General features: G+C 37.4%; 1 protein-coding gene across 1 annotated transcript in view; it reads left to right on the top strand.

Annotated features, from left to right (window-relative positions):
* The window catches only part of LOC142151253 (N-acetyllactosaminide beta-1,3-N-acetylglucosaminyltransferase 3-like), a 43,223-nt gene extending 31,382 nt beyond the window's left edge, over positions 1–11,841 (top strand). Inside the window, exon 2 of the mRNA XM_075206689.1 lies at positions 4,822–11,841. Within this exon, the coding sequence (XP_075062790.1) occupies positions 4,845–5,996 (1,152 nt within the window). The 5' untranslated portion in view covers positions 4,822–4,844 and the 3' untranslated portion in view covers positions 5,997–11,841. The remainder of the gene's footprint in view (positions 1–4,821) is intronic.
* The last annotated feature ends 6,099 nt before the right edge of the window (positions 11,842–17,940 follow it).

Below are 17,940 nucleotides of genomic sequence, written 5' to 3'. Positions count from 1 at the left end.
TCCCCTGGTTGGCTTTGTCCTCCTCATCATTCTCCTCCTACTCCTGAGCTGTAAAAATTTTAAAAAGACAAATCTACAGTTATTCATAGTCTGAGCAACATGTACCCTGTGGGAACCAATGAACATAGTTTGCCAGACATGTAGTTGTGTAATACTTTTGTAATGTTACATTCTATTTGGGGGGGCAAATGTAAACATCACCAGCATATAAGAGTGGTGGATGATCAAATAGGCATCATTTGGATTCTGAAGTGATGTTTATATTCAAATAAAACATAAATGCTATAGACTGTGGTCTGAATGTACAGTAGGATGTTGCGGGTGAGGTTGCAATGATATGCTATCTATAATTGAAATGTATCAATAAGCCACATACTGTTAGAGGGGCTAATTTTTTAAAGCCAAAACAGACAAATATCTGAAACAAATTTATATATAGTTAAAATGTACCTATTGGAGTTAGAGGTTTTAATAGGGGTGGGCTGCAGCCTGTATCAATACGACCCACCCCTTGGATGCATGCTACATCAATACAGGCCAATGCCATGGTCTCCAGGGAAGTGAGGTTGAGTTAAGTGGGGATCCGCCTCCAATGCGTTGACCCCAGTTACTCTGGTTCTTCACTTTATCTTTAAGCCTTTGCTTAAAGTCATACCAGCTGTGCAAATTGAGGAAATATATTAATGTTTGACCATCTTGAAATGTATTAATTTGTAATAAAAATGTGTATATATATATATATACACACACACACACACACACACAATCCAAAATATGTGTGTCTTGCCCTTGTTGGATAATTATAAGAAACGAACATGCGCATTTTGAACAATCGACTTTCACACAGGAAAATAAAATAACACTTTAAACAATTTGACTTCCAACATAATAAAAAACATTGTTAGCTTATAATTTCATATAATGTGTAATGTTAACAGTAACCTAACCTGTACTATGTTTTTAGTACACAAATATATTAATTAGGGTGCCAAAGATATAAATAGTAAAGTTTTTTTTAACCTCACTCGGGTACGATGACATTGAGCCACGGCATTGGCCTGTAGTGTTATTTCATCCCATATGCGGAGTTTCGATGAGGTGGAGAGCTGTACGGTTGTAGAGTGGAGCTTTTCCACCGCCAGCTCCACGATAATTTGCACCTTCTGCTCGGTAATGTTCGTCTGCCTCTTTCTGCTTCTTGAGGTGCCAGAGGCCTGACTGGGTCCTGCTTCCTCATCAGAAATTTTCAAAACATTATAAAGAGATGCAAAAAGACAGGCCTAAGTAATCAGCATTACATGGCCTTAAAGGACAATCTAAGGCTAATGTACTCACCGAAATTATAGAACAAATTTCTGGGCCAGTATAACAACTAATAACGGTGAGAGGACTTCTCTCGATGATTCTAAAGTGAAAAAAAAAAAGGCATAAGGAGTTAAACTGTAATAAGTGTTTGAGCAATATTTAAATCCCCCACCCCCCCCCCCCCCAACAAAGACCACCACATAAAGGGTAGGGCTGGGAAATTTTAGCCCAGGGGGCATAACTCAACTCAGCAGCCTATTTTAAAGGAAAAAAATGCAGGTGGCACAGTGTCCCAGCCCAAAGTAGCCAACTATGGGATCGACCCGGGGGGCACATGCCCCCCCTGCTCTGCCTGCCCCTGACCACATAAATATATATATATTGGCATTGTTAATGCAAACAATTCACTCCACTGGCTACTACTGTGTTTAGCATTACATGTACCTTGGAATAGAGTTGCAAGTGTTGTTACACAACACACTTCTGCAGAGGCAGAAAACTTTAGCCTTAGAAGTTATATATGATGTCAAAATGGCCCTAGCTTGCTAAACTAATAGCTTTTCATATTTACAATTAGCTCTGGAACACATAAGTGAGAAATAGGACATTGTACTCACCCCAATTACAGAATGCAAAACTGTTTTTCTGATTCTCCAATGCAAATGCTGCCCAAGTCGGAAAATAGTAGCACAGAATGAACGACGGAGCAGTATTTAAATATACCACGCAGGTGCATTTTAATTATATCAAATCCAGGTGCATTGAATTGCGAAAAATGGAGTACAATCATCATAGGTCCAGCTCCACCCCCGATTGCGCGCATACGATGAATGAATGACAAGCAGACATTTTACAGACATTTTAATAAAAATATTTGATTCCCCCCAAAAGAAGAGCTGCAAGTTATGTAACACTTCACACCTTGATCCCGGCAAATGGGTATAGAAAGTACACCTTGAGAAGTAAAACATGTTTGCAAAAAGGTGTTCTTTTTTTTTTATTACAGATGAAGAAGAAAGCCAGATTGTGATCTAGCCTGAGCTGGATTCACATACTACCCCTGTTGAAAATCCGCCATTCATGGCTTCTGTTGTGTAAAACATTAAAAAATATTTAAACAAAAATTAAAAATTGATTTTAAAAAATGTAGTAATTCTAGAGCCATTTTATAGTTATTTTTTTTACATTGTTGTGGTTATTTTGTAATTTGTTTTATTAAAGAAAATTGTACAAAACATTGGTGTGTGTATTTTTAACCAGATAAGGTCTTCTTGTGAAATTTGTTAATAATGAAGGTACATTTTCAACATAAACTAATATTTCACTTACATAGTGACACCTCATCCCTAAATGCATTGCCTCTAGGGGGTGTTTTGGTGTCAAACATGGGCAGTACCCTAACCTCTCTGTCCATGTAATATCCGGTTTAATGTGATTCACCCTTAGTTGTGTGCCTGCACTATCCAAGGTGACTACATAGTCTGTTTTGCCGTGGCACTGCACTACAGTTTAGGGACAAGTCCAAGTGGACTGAAGCTTATCCATCTGAGCTGGAACTAAAACAAACACCTTTAGCCCTATATCTAGTTCGCAGTCCCAGACACAGTCAAGTTGATTCGCAACTTATCAACTTACGCAATAATGGGTACCTCCGGCACCCTGAAAATCCCTTCCATGCTCTCACATCCCAAGTCCAGGAGTCCTTGTATTGTCTGTCCATACAAAAGCTGGAATGAGGAGCAACTGATAGACTCCTATTGCACTTTACCTTGTAGACAAAAAACAGCTGCTTTAGGGACTTCTCCCAGTCTGTATATGCCCAAAACAACTGCTTGAGGGTAGCGTGAAAACTCCCACATAGCCTATTTGCCTTGGGATAGTAGGGCTTGGTATGCAGGGGCCTGATCCCAATTTTTTTCCTCTGTTACTAAATAAGCTTCTGAGGAAATTCTACCCACCTGAATATGTCCATCAGCACCTATGCTACATGATCATCTTCTATTGATGCCTGGCCTACATCTTCAAGGTATCTGATAGCATAGTCAACCAGTGTCAGGTTCCAGTGTATTTTTTCCCTGTCAAATTGAGTCCAATTATATCCATTGCTCCTCGCTTGAAGGGCTTGCCGATAATCTTATGGACTGAAGGCATGTTTGACCATGGATTCCTCCAGCACACTTTAGCACACTTTAAGAGGCCTGGTAATTTTATACATCTTGGGTGACCCTAGCCCCAGCCAGACGTGTATTGGTCTTGCACATACCAAAGTGGCCAAATTCAGAAACATCATGGGAACCACTAGTTGTAGAGCATGCATCTCAGTAACCCTTCAGAGCAGTTTGATCTCCCCACTAGTGGGTAAGTCCAGTTGGTCAGCAACTTTGTGGAGACTAGCTAGGGATAAGTCTGTCCATTGTGCCCTCCTAATGTTGGCTCTATCCACCTCCCTCAGGTCAAAACATGGACAGTTATATCAGGTGGTGGGTTACTTGGTGATGATTCAGAGGTTGTGCTTCATCGGGGACCCTTGGTACTGAAGGCAGAGCATGTACTTGGTGATTGAGCATGGTCCGGGTCTACCTGTGCATAACCTTGTTAACAAAGTTGTCTTGCCATTACATGCCCTAGGTCCCTTCCCAGCATGACTTCAGTAGAGAGTACTTCCATGAACTCCACTTGCACTTGGTTGTAATTGTGTGCTGTAGTTATCAGCTTAATTACTGATCAACAAGTATGGCGTGGGGAAAAAGTGCATAGTCAGTCCATAAGTAAACAAAAATACTGAAAACTGCTTTTACATGAATTGAAAGCAAATATGAACAAATCATTTTATATACACGTGTTTGTTATGTGCTGTAGAATTATAATACTTATCATTGAAATCACCAAAGCATCATATTTACTCATGCAGACATTATTCAAGCAATACTGTTACCTGTTATTTGCTGTATAGGTAGGAATGAACAAACATAAGTGTAAATAATATATGTGATTCACATATAATATTAACAGTATTTCTGACTATATTAGTAAAATGATGTTAGAGTTGCTATTGATAACTTCTTGCTTATAGGTATTTTGCACATGTGGTGCTTATGCAACTAAAAGCTACATTAAGAAAAGTTGTATGCCACCGATCAAGGAAGTGGATGGAACAGAATGAATTTGAAAGCTATTGATATTGATAACAATCTGTCATTGAAGGTTACAAAGTTGCACATTTTAATTATTTTTCAATTCTCTCTATTGAGTGGCTCAGTAAAAAAATAATTGATATGGGAAGTGCTATTGTAGTAATAATGTTTATATTTAACTATAAACCTATATATTGTGAAAATGTGTATGGGATTTTGGCGGTGTCGTATTACTGTACCGTGTATATAGTGTGTATATGTAAAACAAATAAAATGTTATGTCTCTTCCATTATATATATTATAACATTATCAATGATTGCCACAGGCTTAATAAAAACAGTACTGGTAATTAACATATTTCTTCTCTTTCATCTTTACCAGTGTCAACTCTCAAAAGAGTTACCATGAAAAAACATTTCTGCAAGTACATATTTGGATTAGTGGTGACTATTATCACTCTGCGCTCATTTTTTTTATCAAATAATTTACAAGTTTCTATAAACTCTAGTCCAATAGATGAGGTGATTATTCGCCATGTCCTTCCAACCATTTCTAAACAACCACCTGTCAAATGTGCAGAAAACAGTTCCGTCCAAAACTTCACAGATTTTCATGGGCAGCCACAGAACATGAAGGATTTTTTGACTTACCGTCATTGCAGACATTTTCAATTGCTACTCGACTCTCCCATGAAGTGTGGTGGCCCTAATGCCTCTCAAGGAGTTTTCCTGTTATTAGCTATCAAAACATCCCCAGCAAATTACGAACGTCGTGAGGTCATCCGGAAAACATGGGGAGCAGAGAAGACATATCGAGGTGTCAAAATAAGAAGAATTTTTCTCAGTGGAGTCTCAAGGACAAAAGAAGAGGCAAAACGCATGATGCAATTGCTGGCTACGGAGAGTCAGACATATGGAGATATATTGCAGTGGAACTTTCAAGACACCTTCTACAATTTAACCTTGAAGCAGGTCCTGTTCCTCCAGTGGCGGAATCATAAATGTCCAGGAGTGCAGTTTATTTTCAATGGAGATGATGATGTTTTTGTCCACATTTTTAACGTCATTACATATTTGCAAAGCTTAGAAAAAGATGGTAGAAACAGTCATCTGTTTGTTGGGGCACTTAATATAGGGATGCCTCCTGTTTATGAGAAGAATAGCAAATACTATGTCCCAAAAGAACTTTTTCCTGGTGATTCATTTTCTCCCTACTGTGGTGGTGGGGGCATTCTTATGTCTGGCTTCACTTCATATTCTATTTTAAGGGAATCTGAATACATCCCACTATTCCCAATTGATGATGCTTATTTGGGGATGTGCTTGGAGAAGGCAGGCCTAAGCCCAGGTAACCACGAGGGAATACGCACATTTGGGATCCATATGCCAGCAGCTAGTGTGGACTCTTTTGATCCTTGTTTTTACCGGGACATGCTTGTGGTCCATCGATTTGTGCCATATGAAATGTTAATCATGTGGAAAGCTTTACAGATCACAAAGCTAAAGTGCAAAAAACACACAATGGTAACATCCAAAGTAGCCAATATAATTGAGTAAAAATCTTGTGCAGAGATATATTCAAGATTACGAAGGAAAATTTGATTCATAATTGTACTTAATCACATACTATGAAGAAAGAATTCTCCATAATTTAAGATTAAACGCCTTTTAATCCAAAACAAATGATATGTCAGGCAATTTTCAATCATGAATTTGTAACCCCGCACACAATACAGAAACATTATTTCAAAACTAGAAGAAAATCCTTGCCATGATCCAAGACAGCAGGCACATAACTTCCAAAATATGCAGGTACAGATATTTCAGGATTTATTACCTCTATGATACAGAAACAGAGACTTGCAGACATTCACAAAAAATTGTTCATCAGCACAATTTCAAATATCTTTGACATTTCCCTTTTCAGCTTCAGGTATTTGCTGAGAATGCCACATATTTCTCAAAGACAGTAAGGCCATCTTCTCTGTCTTCTCTCTCTCCTAGATCCAAGAGGATTCCAGAAAGGTGTCCTAGGACCTTGGACCTTCACTCCCAGACAGTATCTCAATTGCATTAAGGATATTGTACATCAACGTAAATGAGCTGAACTCACCCAGAAAATCAAAAGGCATGTTCATTCAATTCCCCAAGGTATACAATACTCTCAGACATTTTTAATATTTGCAATTGTAGGAATCAAATAGTGGCTATTTTGATTCAGAGCAGTATCCCCTTTTTACCTATCAAATTGTTCCCTGACCCAGATGGATGCTTTCTAAACCTGATTTGCACGCTATACTCTGCAATAATCACTTTAGTCTCCATATATGCTCTTAGTCAAAGATAAAGCCCCTTCTTAACAAAGGTCTTCATATACATTGAGCGAGTTGTGCAAGGTCATGTTGTAATAGTAGATGACTTTAATGTTATTCTAAATCTGACCCTAGATAGAACATCTCCAGCCTCCTCTAGGATAGAAATCGCTCCTCAAAATATTCCAGAATTGATAGAACTCCTGGCACCTAAAAAAACTCAACAGGAAAAGATTACACATATTTTTTTGGCACCACACTAGATCTACTCCCATATTGATTTGGATTATTTTGCTCAATCCTTGATGTACAAGGTAACTGAGCCTGGCAGAATGCCTTTTTCATAAATAAACCATGCAGGAGATTACATATTACTATATATAATCAAGCTTCTCCTTCAGTTCTGGAAATGGCTTCTCGATGATGCTCTACTCCAGAATAACTTCACTTTTCAGGAGATTAAAATTATGATAACTACTTGGACCTGAAATCATCTGAAGAAGTGTCAGCAAGAGTCATATGGAAAGCCCATAAGGTCACTATTAGCAGCAGTCGTTGTAGGGCATTTACCAGCAGGAAAACTGCAGCTCAACAAATAGCTCCTTGGAGGGACAAACTTCTATACTTCTAACACAGCATAAACAGACTCCATCAAATGAGCTATTCGGACAGATCAAGTCCCTCAAAAGATAACTAAATACTCTTTCCTCCCAGAAAAACACCACAACTTTTGAACCCACAGAAATTTTAAAGGACTATTACAAAAATCTATGCAACTTGCCTATACCTTATTAAAGAAATAAAGAGAATCACAGCTCTTTAGTAAATATTGGTATTTATTAAAAGGCCACCAAAGCCTTAAGCCTTCCTCGACACCAGACACCAACAGACTAACACCTCAAAAATACAAGAAATTTGCAGCAGAAATTGTCCTGCTTTTGACAAAGTTCTTCAACTACATCCTAGAGGGTGCCTTCTGCTATACAGCAACTACTCTTGCTAACATTGCAGTGATTCCGAAGCCGGGAAGAGACCCAATACTTTGTGCAAGTTATATACCTATATTGTTGCCACATATTTGCTAAGGTGTTGGCAACTAGATTGAACTCCCTTCACCCTTACCTGGTCCACCTGAACCACACTGGTTTCATCCCGGTCCAGCAGGCTCCAGATAATACCCGGTGCATCATTTACCTGATCCACACTCTACATAAACAAAAATTCTCTTCTTTGTTACTAGCACACAATGCCAAAAAGATCATATATACTGGCACAGGTCGATGGGTTTTACCATGAAACGTGTTCTCAGCATTATATTTCTCGCACACAGCTACTGTTTCAAAAAAATGGGGGCACCTCTTCTCTCTTTGGAAACATCAATGGTACATGACAGGTTTTCCCCCTCTCATTGTTAAACTGTGCCCTAATCATTGAACACCTAGCCATGAAAATCCATGCAAACTCGAAAGTATTAAAGTGGGACAAATCAAACACAAAATTGCCCTATGCGTGGACAACATACCTTTCACAGTTGTGTGCCCGCTTTCATCATATCCAACATAGTTTGAAGAAATCAAACAATATATAGACTATTCAGGGTATAAGATCAACCCCCAATAAACTGAGGCTTTAGCCTATTTTACTGACAAGAGTTTCCCTGGAACAAATCTTTATTTCAATTGGCACCAATGTAAAATGAAATATCTCTAAGGTATACTGTATATCACAAAATAATACCATAAACTTTTCCAGGCAAATTTTATCAATTAATTTCTAAGATTAAGTGTGGCCTTGAAACTTGGAGACACTATTTGATATTGTGAATAGGCCGTATCAATGCTGTTAGTATTAATTTACTATCTTTCCCAGACCCTTTCAATCAGTGTTCCCTGCTATATCTTCAAATTTATTCAATTTACCACCTCGCAATATATTTGAACAAAGAAAAGACAGAGAGTCAGATTGCAGGAGTTACAGAGTCTTCCTCGGTGCGGGCCACTGTGCATACTGAACGTAAAGATTACTATGTGGGGGAGCAGCTCACTCAGTGTATTTTATTGAGTAGCCCAAGGTCCACTATAGTCTGAATGCTAGCTAAGACAGCGGGCCTGGAAATGTTTTTTTTTATTTTTAGATGTGATTGCTTTATGACATCTTTACAAAATGTCTAGTTATCTGTTAAATGCATACATGATCTTTTCATGTATTTTTTATTCCACTTATCGGACAATAATTACAGTTTAAAAAACTACATATAAAATATTCTATATATTGGATAATTATATTTCAAAACAAAATAAGCATTTCAAGTATATTCTCAGAATGGATTAGAGCCATACAACACTTTGTGGAAAAAAACAGAAGAGGCCTCCTATACATATCCATGAAACTGAATCAATTTAATAATGCACATTGGATGAATGAATTACTGTATCCTTGCTTATAACATATATAACGCTTACATAAAACATTGCAAAGGCCAGCAAAGCCTTGTGCTGAAAATAAGGCAAGAAACCACAATGAGGCAGAATTCTCAGTAATCTGAAGAACGCTGCCAAGCCCTCACATGAAGCAGTGTGTCATTTTAAACTTGATGCTTCGTGTCAGTGAATAGGGTTCAGGTTGGAGACATTTCTTAAGGAGTTAGTTAAACCCCATAACTGTGGCCTAACTAGATTGTCTGCTGGCATAAGTATCTGAAAAGCACAAGCTGCACTACCTTGTTCTGCTGTGTCTGTAATAAATGAATCAGCTCTGCATGCAACAGTCAAGTAGCTTCCTCCTGAGTAGTAGCCACTTGTAACACTTGTGCAACACACCCTTTTAAATGCCCTCCATTTTGTTTATTTGGCTGGGTTGGAAGCAGAATTTGCCTTCCCTAAGCATCGTACGACACCACTTCTGACGCTGACACCACAGTCATTTACATTATTCTGCAGTATGGCAGACAACTTTCATAAAAACAAACAAGTTTTCATTGGCGATCACTAGCACTAATCTAACGTTACCTCTCTATTATCTTGATCAGCGTTGATCGCCCCGTCCACAGGACTCCAACAACTCCAGTCTTTTAAACCCAATGTGCAAGCTCTAGTCTGACAGGGGTCAAACCCATGTTTTCCTCGCACTTTGACTGACACCTACCACATCCCCTAAATAAAGGTGATAAGAACATGTGCTCTGCTTGGCCTATTTGTCCAACCTGGACACATATAGCTTCCTCCAACCAGAGCCCAGGAGTGGAAAATACAAAATGTTAAGTCTTTCTCTTGCAGATGCAGAAATTTGTTTGGAAGAATGTGCTCAAAATGTTGTGTTTCATAGAGGCATGTTTGAAACCATAATCTACTTGCATCAGTCTGTGCTGCTTGTTTATCCTGAACCTTCCATTACCCAACTCCTAATTTGTGTTTCGTCATGTCATGAACATGCTCCCAGCTGCCGTGACTTGGGATGTTCACTGTATGAGGTTACACACAATTCCAACACTCAAGTATCTCTCTACCTATCACACAGGTTAAAGACCTACTGAATAGCCCCCCACACAGCACTCTCACACCCCCACACACTTCAGGTTTTGCCACCACCTATTGAATATGGGGAATAGGACCCCAATATACTGTCCCACACTGGCACACAAGGCTTTTGGCTACCCACAGGCTAGCAAGACCCACACCAGCAAACAAGGGATTAACTCTTCACACCTTCTGGGACTGTTACACAAATATAAATGCAAGCACACACTAAGCTTGTTAATCAAATGTATCAACAAATCACACACCGGCATTCAAAGGGTTAACTTAGTCGAGCTATATTCTTCTTAACAGGCTAATGGATTGGTTAAAGTATCAAGGATGCAACTTACTAAATTTATGGATTTAATATACAAAGGTACAGGGCATTCAGATATAAGAAAACAAAAACTTATCAATGTGGATTGATTTTCCCAAAAGACTGACAATTTGCCCCTTCCACAACACTGGTTTATTAAGCAAAATGAAATGGGATGGTCTTCACAGGGGCAGTGTTAAATGCTAATAGGTGGGCAGGGATGTCCCCTCAGTGTCACTGTAGTTTGCTCACAAATATTCCACAAGTTTGACCTTTGGTAATTCTTCACCAATATATCCCAGAGACATAACTCCCCCTGCAATAAATGAGTCATAATCTCCTGCACATTTAAATACCAAACGTGAGGAAATTATGACAATGTGACATACCTTTCCTACAGACATGTGATTATAGCTGTTCCCGGATACTGCCAGCACCTGTCATTCACAACCCTGATGTGATTTCTGCTCCTCAGTATGGAGTGGCACCCAGATTTCCCAAAATATGAATTATGATGACATTTTCCTTTGAAGCTCATATTTCTGTATACCTGTAGGCCTTCAAATGCTGCCTTTGGCTGCAAGGATGTCAAGCTGTGACCAGCCCCACAAAGTCTATTCAGGTGTCCAAAAACTAACTTGTGTCAGGATATAGCTCACAGCAGGGGCTCTTTGAAGCTGCGCCAGGTGACTCTGCTATCCTCTAATGGGGATGTGCAGAGTCACTGAATACACATACAACAGACTTTCTGACTTCACATTTTACACTTTAGTAGCTCAATTTATCAATGGATTCATTTGAGATAACATATTTACACAGCAGTTATGATTTAGGCCTTATTCTCCACAATTATGTGATGGGTTAACCCTTATAAATAACTGTAACTTCTCGATGTTCACGACACCTCATATAAAAAAGAAAAGTGTATTTATGTGCATATGTTCAGTCAGACACATGTCAATACCAGTTGCATTTGTGCCAGATACACGTTAGGTATATAAGTGCGTATATTTATCCCCACAATAGTGAGAAGATGTGGCTTCTCAGAATTAATTGTAAATGCTAAAGCCGCATTGCCCTATTTGTGCATAATATAATAATGTGATGAAGTGTCATATACACACAGAGTTGTTTGCATTTTACGGTAGAAACGCAGCTGTAAAATTCTTTAAAAAACTTTTGTAATATTTTTGATTTGCTTTGTGATTTTAAAGAAATTGTAAATGTGTCCTATGATAAATAAAAGATAATGCGCCAGATCATTTGGTATTTTTCCTTTCCTAAGGAAAAGATCCCTGACATCTTGATGGACTTACAACAGTCATGACCAAAAGTTTGAGAATGACACAAATATTATTTTTCACAAAGTCTGCTGCCTCAGTTTTTATGATGGCAATTTGCATATACTCCAGAATGTCATGAAGACTGATCAGATGAATTGCAATTAATTTCCTTTTTGCCATAACAATTAACTTTATCCCAAAAACAACATTTCCACTGCATATTAGCCTTGCCACAAAAGGACCAGCTGACATCAGTGATTCTCTCGTTAACACAGTTGAGAGTGTTGACGAGGACAAGGCTGGAGATCACTCTGTCATGCTGATTGAATTAGAATAACAGACTGGAAGCTTTAAAAGGAGGATGGTGCTTGAAACCATTCTTCTTCCTCTGTTAACCATGGTTACCTCCAAGGAAACAGGTGCAGTCATAATTTTGTGACTGTACAGGTCTTGAAACTGCTTATGTCAAGTGTGTGTAACAGCAGGAGGGAAGTGGAATTTCTCCGCCATAAATTCTTTTAAAAAACTTCTGTTATGAAGAAAATATTTTTACACTTGACCAGGCTGCTAGATTTATGTGGTATAAGCGCTTGAAGGGTATTATGTATTTGTTTTAGGTTTCAATTAGAGATGAGTGGGTCCGGAATTAGTAAATCAGAACCCCCCCGAACAGTGCCGATCCGAGCCCGGATCCGAGCACTGTTCGGGGGTTCCCGCCGATCACGAACCTCAGAACGAGGCAAAACCTCGTCATCACGCCTTCGGATTTCGCGACATCCGACGGCACCCACTCCTGAGATCCGTGCAGCACCCACTCCTGAGTCCTGACCAGAATGGAGTTTTACCTCTGCCCAGGTAAACTTTAGTACACATTACTAAAGAGTGCAGCTATGCAATAACTGTAGTTAGGTACAGTGTTTCATTTAAAAGCGAAAACAACTATGAATATTTTACATTTAACAATGTAGAAATAAAATTCCAAGACCAGGTTGACATAACCTTTTTTACAGCTCCTGGTGCAATACACAGAATACTAACACAAGCATAAAGGTATTATACATATTAAGTTTTCGTTTTTCTAAATGACAAAGAAGCACTCTTTGAATTGACATGTTTCCACAAGGGCCATTTATTACACCGGCTACAGCTGCATTATAAATTACTTGCTGCATGTGTCATGTTTTGCTTTCCTGTTAGGCACTTCAGAGATTGCCATAGAAAAGCATCACATGTCCCAGTGTTAGCTGCCAATTTCCATTTTAACCCCTCCAGCAATTTTATTTGACATTTAGATATTAATGTGAATAAATCTGCCTATGATCATCTTTTTATGACTCAGGCTAGAAAAATGAACACTAGAAAACAAAATAACTTTCATCTGCACAAGTGAGGAATGAGATTGTTATTTTTAATATCCTCTAAAGAACTTCAAGAGTGTGTTTTTATGCAAAACCATTTGTATTAATGTGTTAGTTTGGATGTCTTCAGCTCTTGCTTATTAAGCACCATATTATTTATCAAATCGCATTTCACAGAAATTTGCTGTAAATGATATTCACAGCATATAAGATATATAAAAAGATGAATAGTATACATATAAAAAAAGCTAATGCCAAAAAAAAGTAATTGTTTATAATAGCAGACATCGTGTGAATCCAAGGTGCGGTGTGAGCATAGTTTATGAATATTTGTCCTCCTACACAAAGCAAACAAGGGTTCCAGTTATTTAGGATGATTTTTCTTGCTCACTACATTAAACTTGTGTCGCTTAGCTTAGTCATCCAGCTGCCTCGGTGCAACCTTTTGGACTAAAAACAATATTGTGAGGTGTGAGGTGTTCAGAATAGACTGGAAATTAGTGGAAATGAATGTTATTGAGGTTAATAATAGTGTAGGAGTGAAAAAAAATAAAATAATGGATTTTAGCACTTTTTATGCTTTTTTTAAAAAAAAAATCAGAACCCAAGACCCAAAATCAGAACCAAAACCTTTCGTGAGGTGTTTTGGCAAAACAAATCAGAACCCAAAACCCAAAACACCAAAAGTGGCCGGTGCACACCCTTAGTTTAAATAATAAAATGTATATATTATTGCTTCTCTCTCTGAATGTGCAGCAATTACGATAACAAACCCTTAATGTACTTGTCCTACACTTGCACATCTCTTCTCTCCCATGTTCTGCCTCTCTAAACTGCAAAGGGATATATTTACTAAGCAGCCGTTTCGTTGAACAGCCGATTGTCTTCGCTTTGTCATAAGCCCGATGGACTTTGTCTTTAATAAAATTGGCATTTTAAAAATGATGGCAAAGTGCCGAGTATTGGCAATTCGTTACAACCGGCGCTTAATAAGATGTATCCGAGAATGCATAGGATTTTAAGTATACTTTTTTTGTGCACAGGTGCAGAACGGAAATGGTTATTTTACGCAAACAGAAAAAGCTTAAGCACAGTAGAAAATATTATCTTGAGTTATTACTAAATGTGAAAGGTGGATTTTCAATATAATACAAGCACAAATACAAAGCACCAATACAAATTAAATAAAACACAAACACCTGTTGTTTTCTCATTTAAAAAAAAAATCAAATAGAAAACGTCTTTCATGCAATAGTCCAAATGTTTATTTCAATATAAATAGAGATAACAAAGCATTGCAGTTGAAATTATAATTCACCATATTTCACTTAATTTCACTGTCATATTATGAGCTCCCTAGTTTTTATATATTTTGCTACCATTCATTAATCAGGATATATGAATATTGTAACTAGAATAAATAAAGACTGAAAATGTTAAAATATTGAACATCCGAGAGTGCCCCAAATAAAATACACTCTATTCTCTTCTTTCAATGTAAAAAAAAGAAATACATGTCAATTTATTCATAGCCCAAGAAAAGACTATGGGGTAAACGTATCAAACAGCGTTTTATTTATTTATTTATTTATTATTAAACCACCGATTTGAGGTAATTTTACAGGTATTTTTTAAACGCTGATGTGTTAAAGGCAAAAAGGCTGATAAACTAACCAAAAACTGGTGTTTCATATGGCAAAGCATTCAACATCACCTTCCTGATTTTTAACCTTGACGAGAAGGAAACTGCCGAATGTATGTAGTAGCGGTTTTACAAACCACCACAAAACCGCCTGCAAAACAGCAAATGCAAAAGTGGTGGTTGTGAGACACGGTTTGAGCTATCTTGCCATTAATATCATTCGAGGCGGTGCATGCTGGCACTTGTAGTGCAATATAATAAGTGTCGTGATACACAAAGGAGGAGCGCAAAGGAAGGAATAACCTTATAATTTGGAAAAGATATATTGATGATCTTTTCTTTATTTGGGAGGGAGATATACCCACCTTGGATAAGTTTATCCAGTACATTAATAACAATCAACTCAATATGGAATTCACGGTGGAAAGAAGTCAACACCAACTATCCTTTTTGGATTTGACTATCTATGTAGAGAACAATGAGTTGAAGACTAAGACTTTCCACAAAGAGGTGGACTGTGACCAATTTGTACCCCCCTCAAGTAATCATTTGGGAAGATGGATTTATAATATTCCAGGTAGCCAATTTAGACATATCAAACATAATTGCTCAGATAATGAGGTCTTTAACACGCAAAGTGAATTACTTAAAGCAAAATTCCAAAAACAAAACTACGATATAAATAAAGTCACAAGGGCTTTGGAGGAAGTGAAAACAATTGAAAGAAGTACCTTACTGGAATATAAAGAAAAAATTCCCCTTAGAAATGAAGAGGTTACAAGCATTACCCAATGCAACAGTAATACAAAAAACTTTGAATCAATTATTCAAAAACATTGGCATATTTTGAAGATGGACGAGGACTGTGGAAGAATCATTTCAGATAAACCACGAATGATTTACAAAAAAGCGAGTAATTTGAAGTCCATCTTGACCGACAGCTGCATTCCACCTTCTATAGACAGTAGCGAGAAGCAACCCACAAAAGGGTTTTTCTATTGTTTAACCTGCAGTGCCTGTAAGAATTTAAGTATGAAAACAACTAAATGTGTCAATGGGATTGAGTCTAATAGCAATTCACATACTTTCCTGATTAAGTCTCACATATCATGCAATACTGAGGGTGTCATCTACGTATTGGAATGCCCTTGCAGCCTTCTATACGTAGGAATGACGAAAAGGAGATTGAAGCAGAGGATATTGGAGCATATCTATAACATAAAAAGAGGACTGAAAACCCACAGTGTGTCAGACCACTTCTCTAAGGTGCACAATCAAGACCCAAAAGTACTTAAACTTTTGGGAGTAGAACATATTTCCTTTGATTGGAGAGGTGGTGATTATATCCAAAAGATTGCGAGGTCTGAATCCAGATGGATATTCAACATGAAAACACGTGCTCCTCACGGATTAAATTTGGATTTTGTCCTCAGCCATTTCCTTTAAGATTTTATGTATATATTTTTTCTACTTTTTCTATTTTTTCTATTTAGAAAGAGGAATATTCTTATATACGTGTTATATTTACACATGCATAATTCCTCATTGTCAGTAAATATTTAAATATTTGTACATTTAATGGCCATCTTTATTTAGTTAATATACACTCTTTTTACTTTTACCATTTCCATATTCCATATTTCAATAAATTAATTATTTATATCTATATTTATATCTCCCTAATTCCTTGTAATATCTTTCCTTCTTGCAACATCTTCATATATATTTTTATATATTTTTTTAAATGTTTTCAGTTGTTGTATGCGATGTATACAGCACTGTTTGTATATAGTGCCTTTTTTAGCATTTGGTATTTTTAACCCTATATAACCTTTTTTAATAAAGCAATTAAGAAACATGAATAAATAGTCTCACCTTCACTGCTGCAGCATTCTTGAAAAAGTCCCAGAGAGGATGAAACGCGTTGAAGCTGCATGTGTTATTTTTGATCTAACCAGGACACCATACTCACAGTAAACTATTGCCGAGGGAAGTCGCAAAACACACAGGAGGAAAGTGTGTGCGAGCAGACTGTTGATCGAGGACCCCGACCTATACAGAGCGCAACTTAGACCAACGTCTCCATCGGGAAGTAGGGTAAGCGCAGAGAGTTTAGGTTAAGGGAGAGTTTATTTGTGCTATGTGAAGGACTGTTACCATTGCAAAAGAGTATAAACATTAGTATATACTGACTGCGAACATTTCACTATTTCTTTGTTATATGTGCATCTATCGGAATACCATTTAACCCTCTGCGCTCCTCCTGTGTGTATCATTTTTGAGTCTGTAATAGGAGCTGCATTAACCCTTTGAGAGAGCGCTCACCAGGACTGTCTATAATAAGTGTCGTGCCCATTAACAACTGCCCTCATTAGCAATCAAATATAATTGCTCATTAATATAATTAGATATTCATATTTCCCTTATAATATGCTACAATAATATTGCCCTCTTAATATAAAGAACAATAAAAATTGCCCCATAAGATAATTATAAAAAATTTATTTTTCCCCATAAACATTTAATAAGGATTGCCACAATAATAAATAAGTCAATGATGCCTTCTCTTTTGCTATGAATGGCAAAATAGCCCTAACAGCATGTTTGAGCTAACTAACCAATCAGAAGGAGGTATGTAAATAAGCTGTCTTTTTCCTGGCGTTTTTTGTGTGGCAGTTTTGACTAAACTGTCAGCAGTTTAGGTGAGTTTTGTTTTGTTTCGTAAACTTTTTTTATTGAAGTAAAATACATACAATACAATTCACATATCAATGCAGTGATGAACACAGCAAAAAATCAATAGTTACATAATGATGAATATATAAAAATGTAGTCTCAAAACATCATAATTATCATTATCTAGGGAAGGTGGGAGGTGTCAGATCAGGGGACAATATGATTGTGTTAATGATAGGGGGTGGCGTCTGGGTTGTGCATGTTATCTTCATACCCTTTTTCTAGATAATCACGTTACCTGCTTACACTTTTCCTTATATAACATTGTGTTCTTGCAATCCTTTCACCGCGTTAAATAACACAAAGTCTTCACAGAATTATTAATCCGTGACAAGATAG

Source organism: Mixophyes fleayi, chromosome 1 (genome assembly GCF_038048845.1).
Source record: "Mixophyes fleayi isolate aMixFle1 chromosome 1, aMixFle1.hap1, whole genome shotgun sequence".
In the NCBI taxonomy this organism is placed as follows: Eukaryota; Metazoa; Chordata; class Amphibia; order Anura; family Limnodynastidae; genus Mixophyes; species Mixophyes fleayi.
Note: the sequence above shows the minus strand (reverse complement) of the source record. Positions and strands in the feature narration are given on the sequence as shown.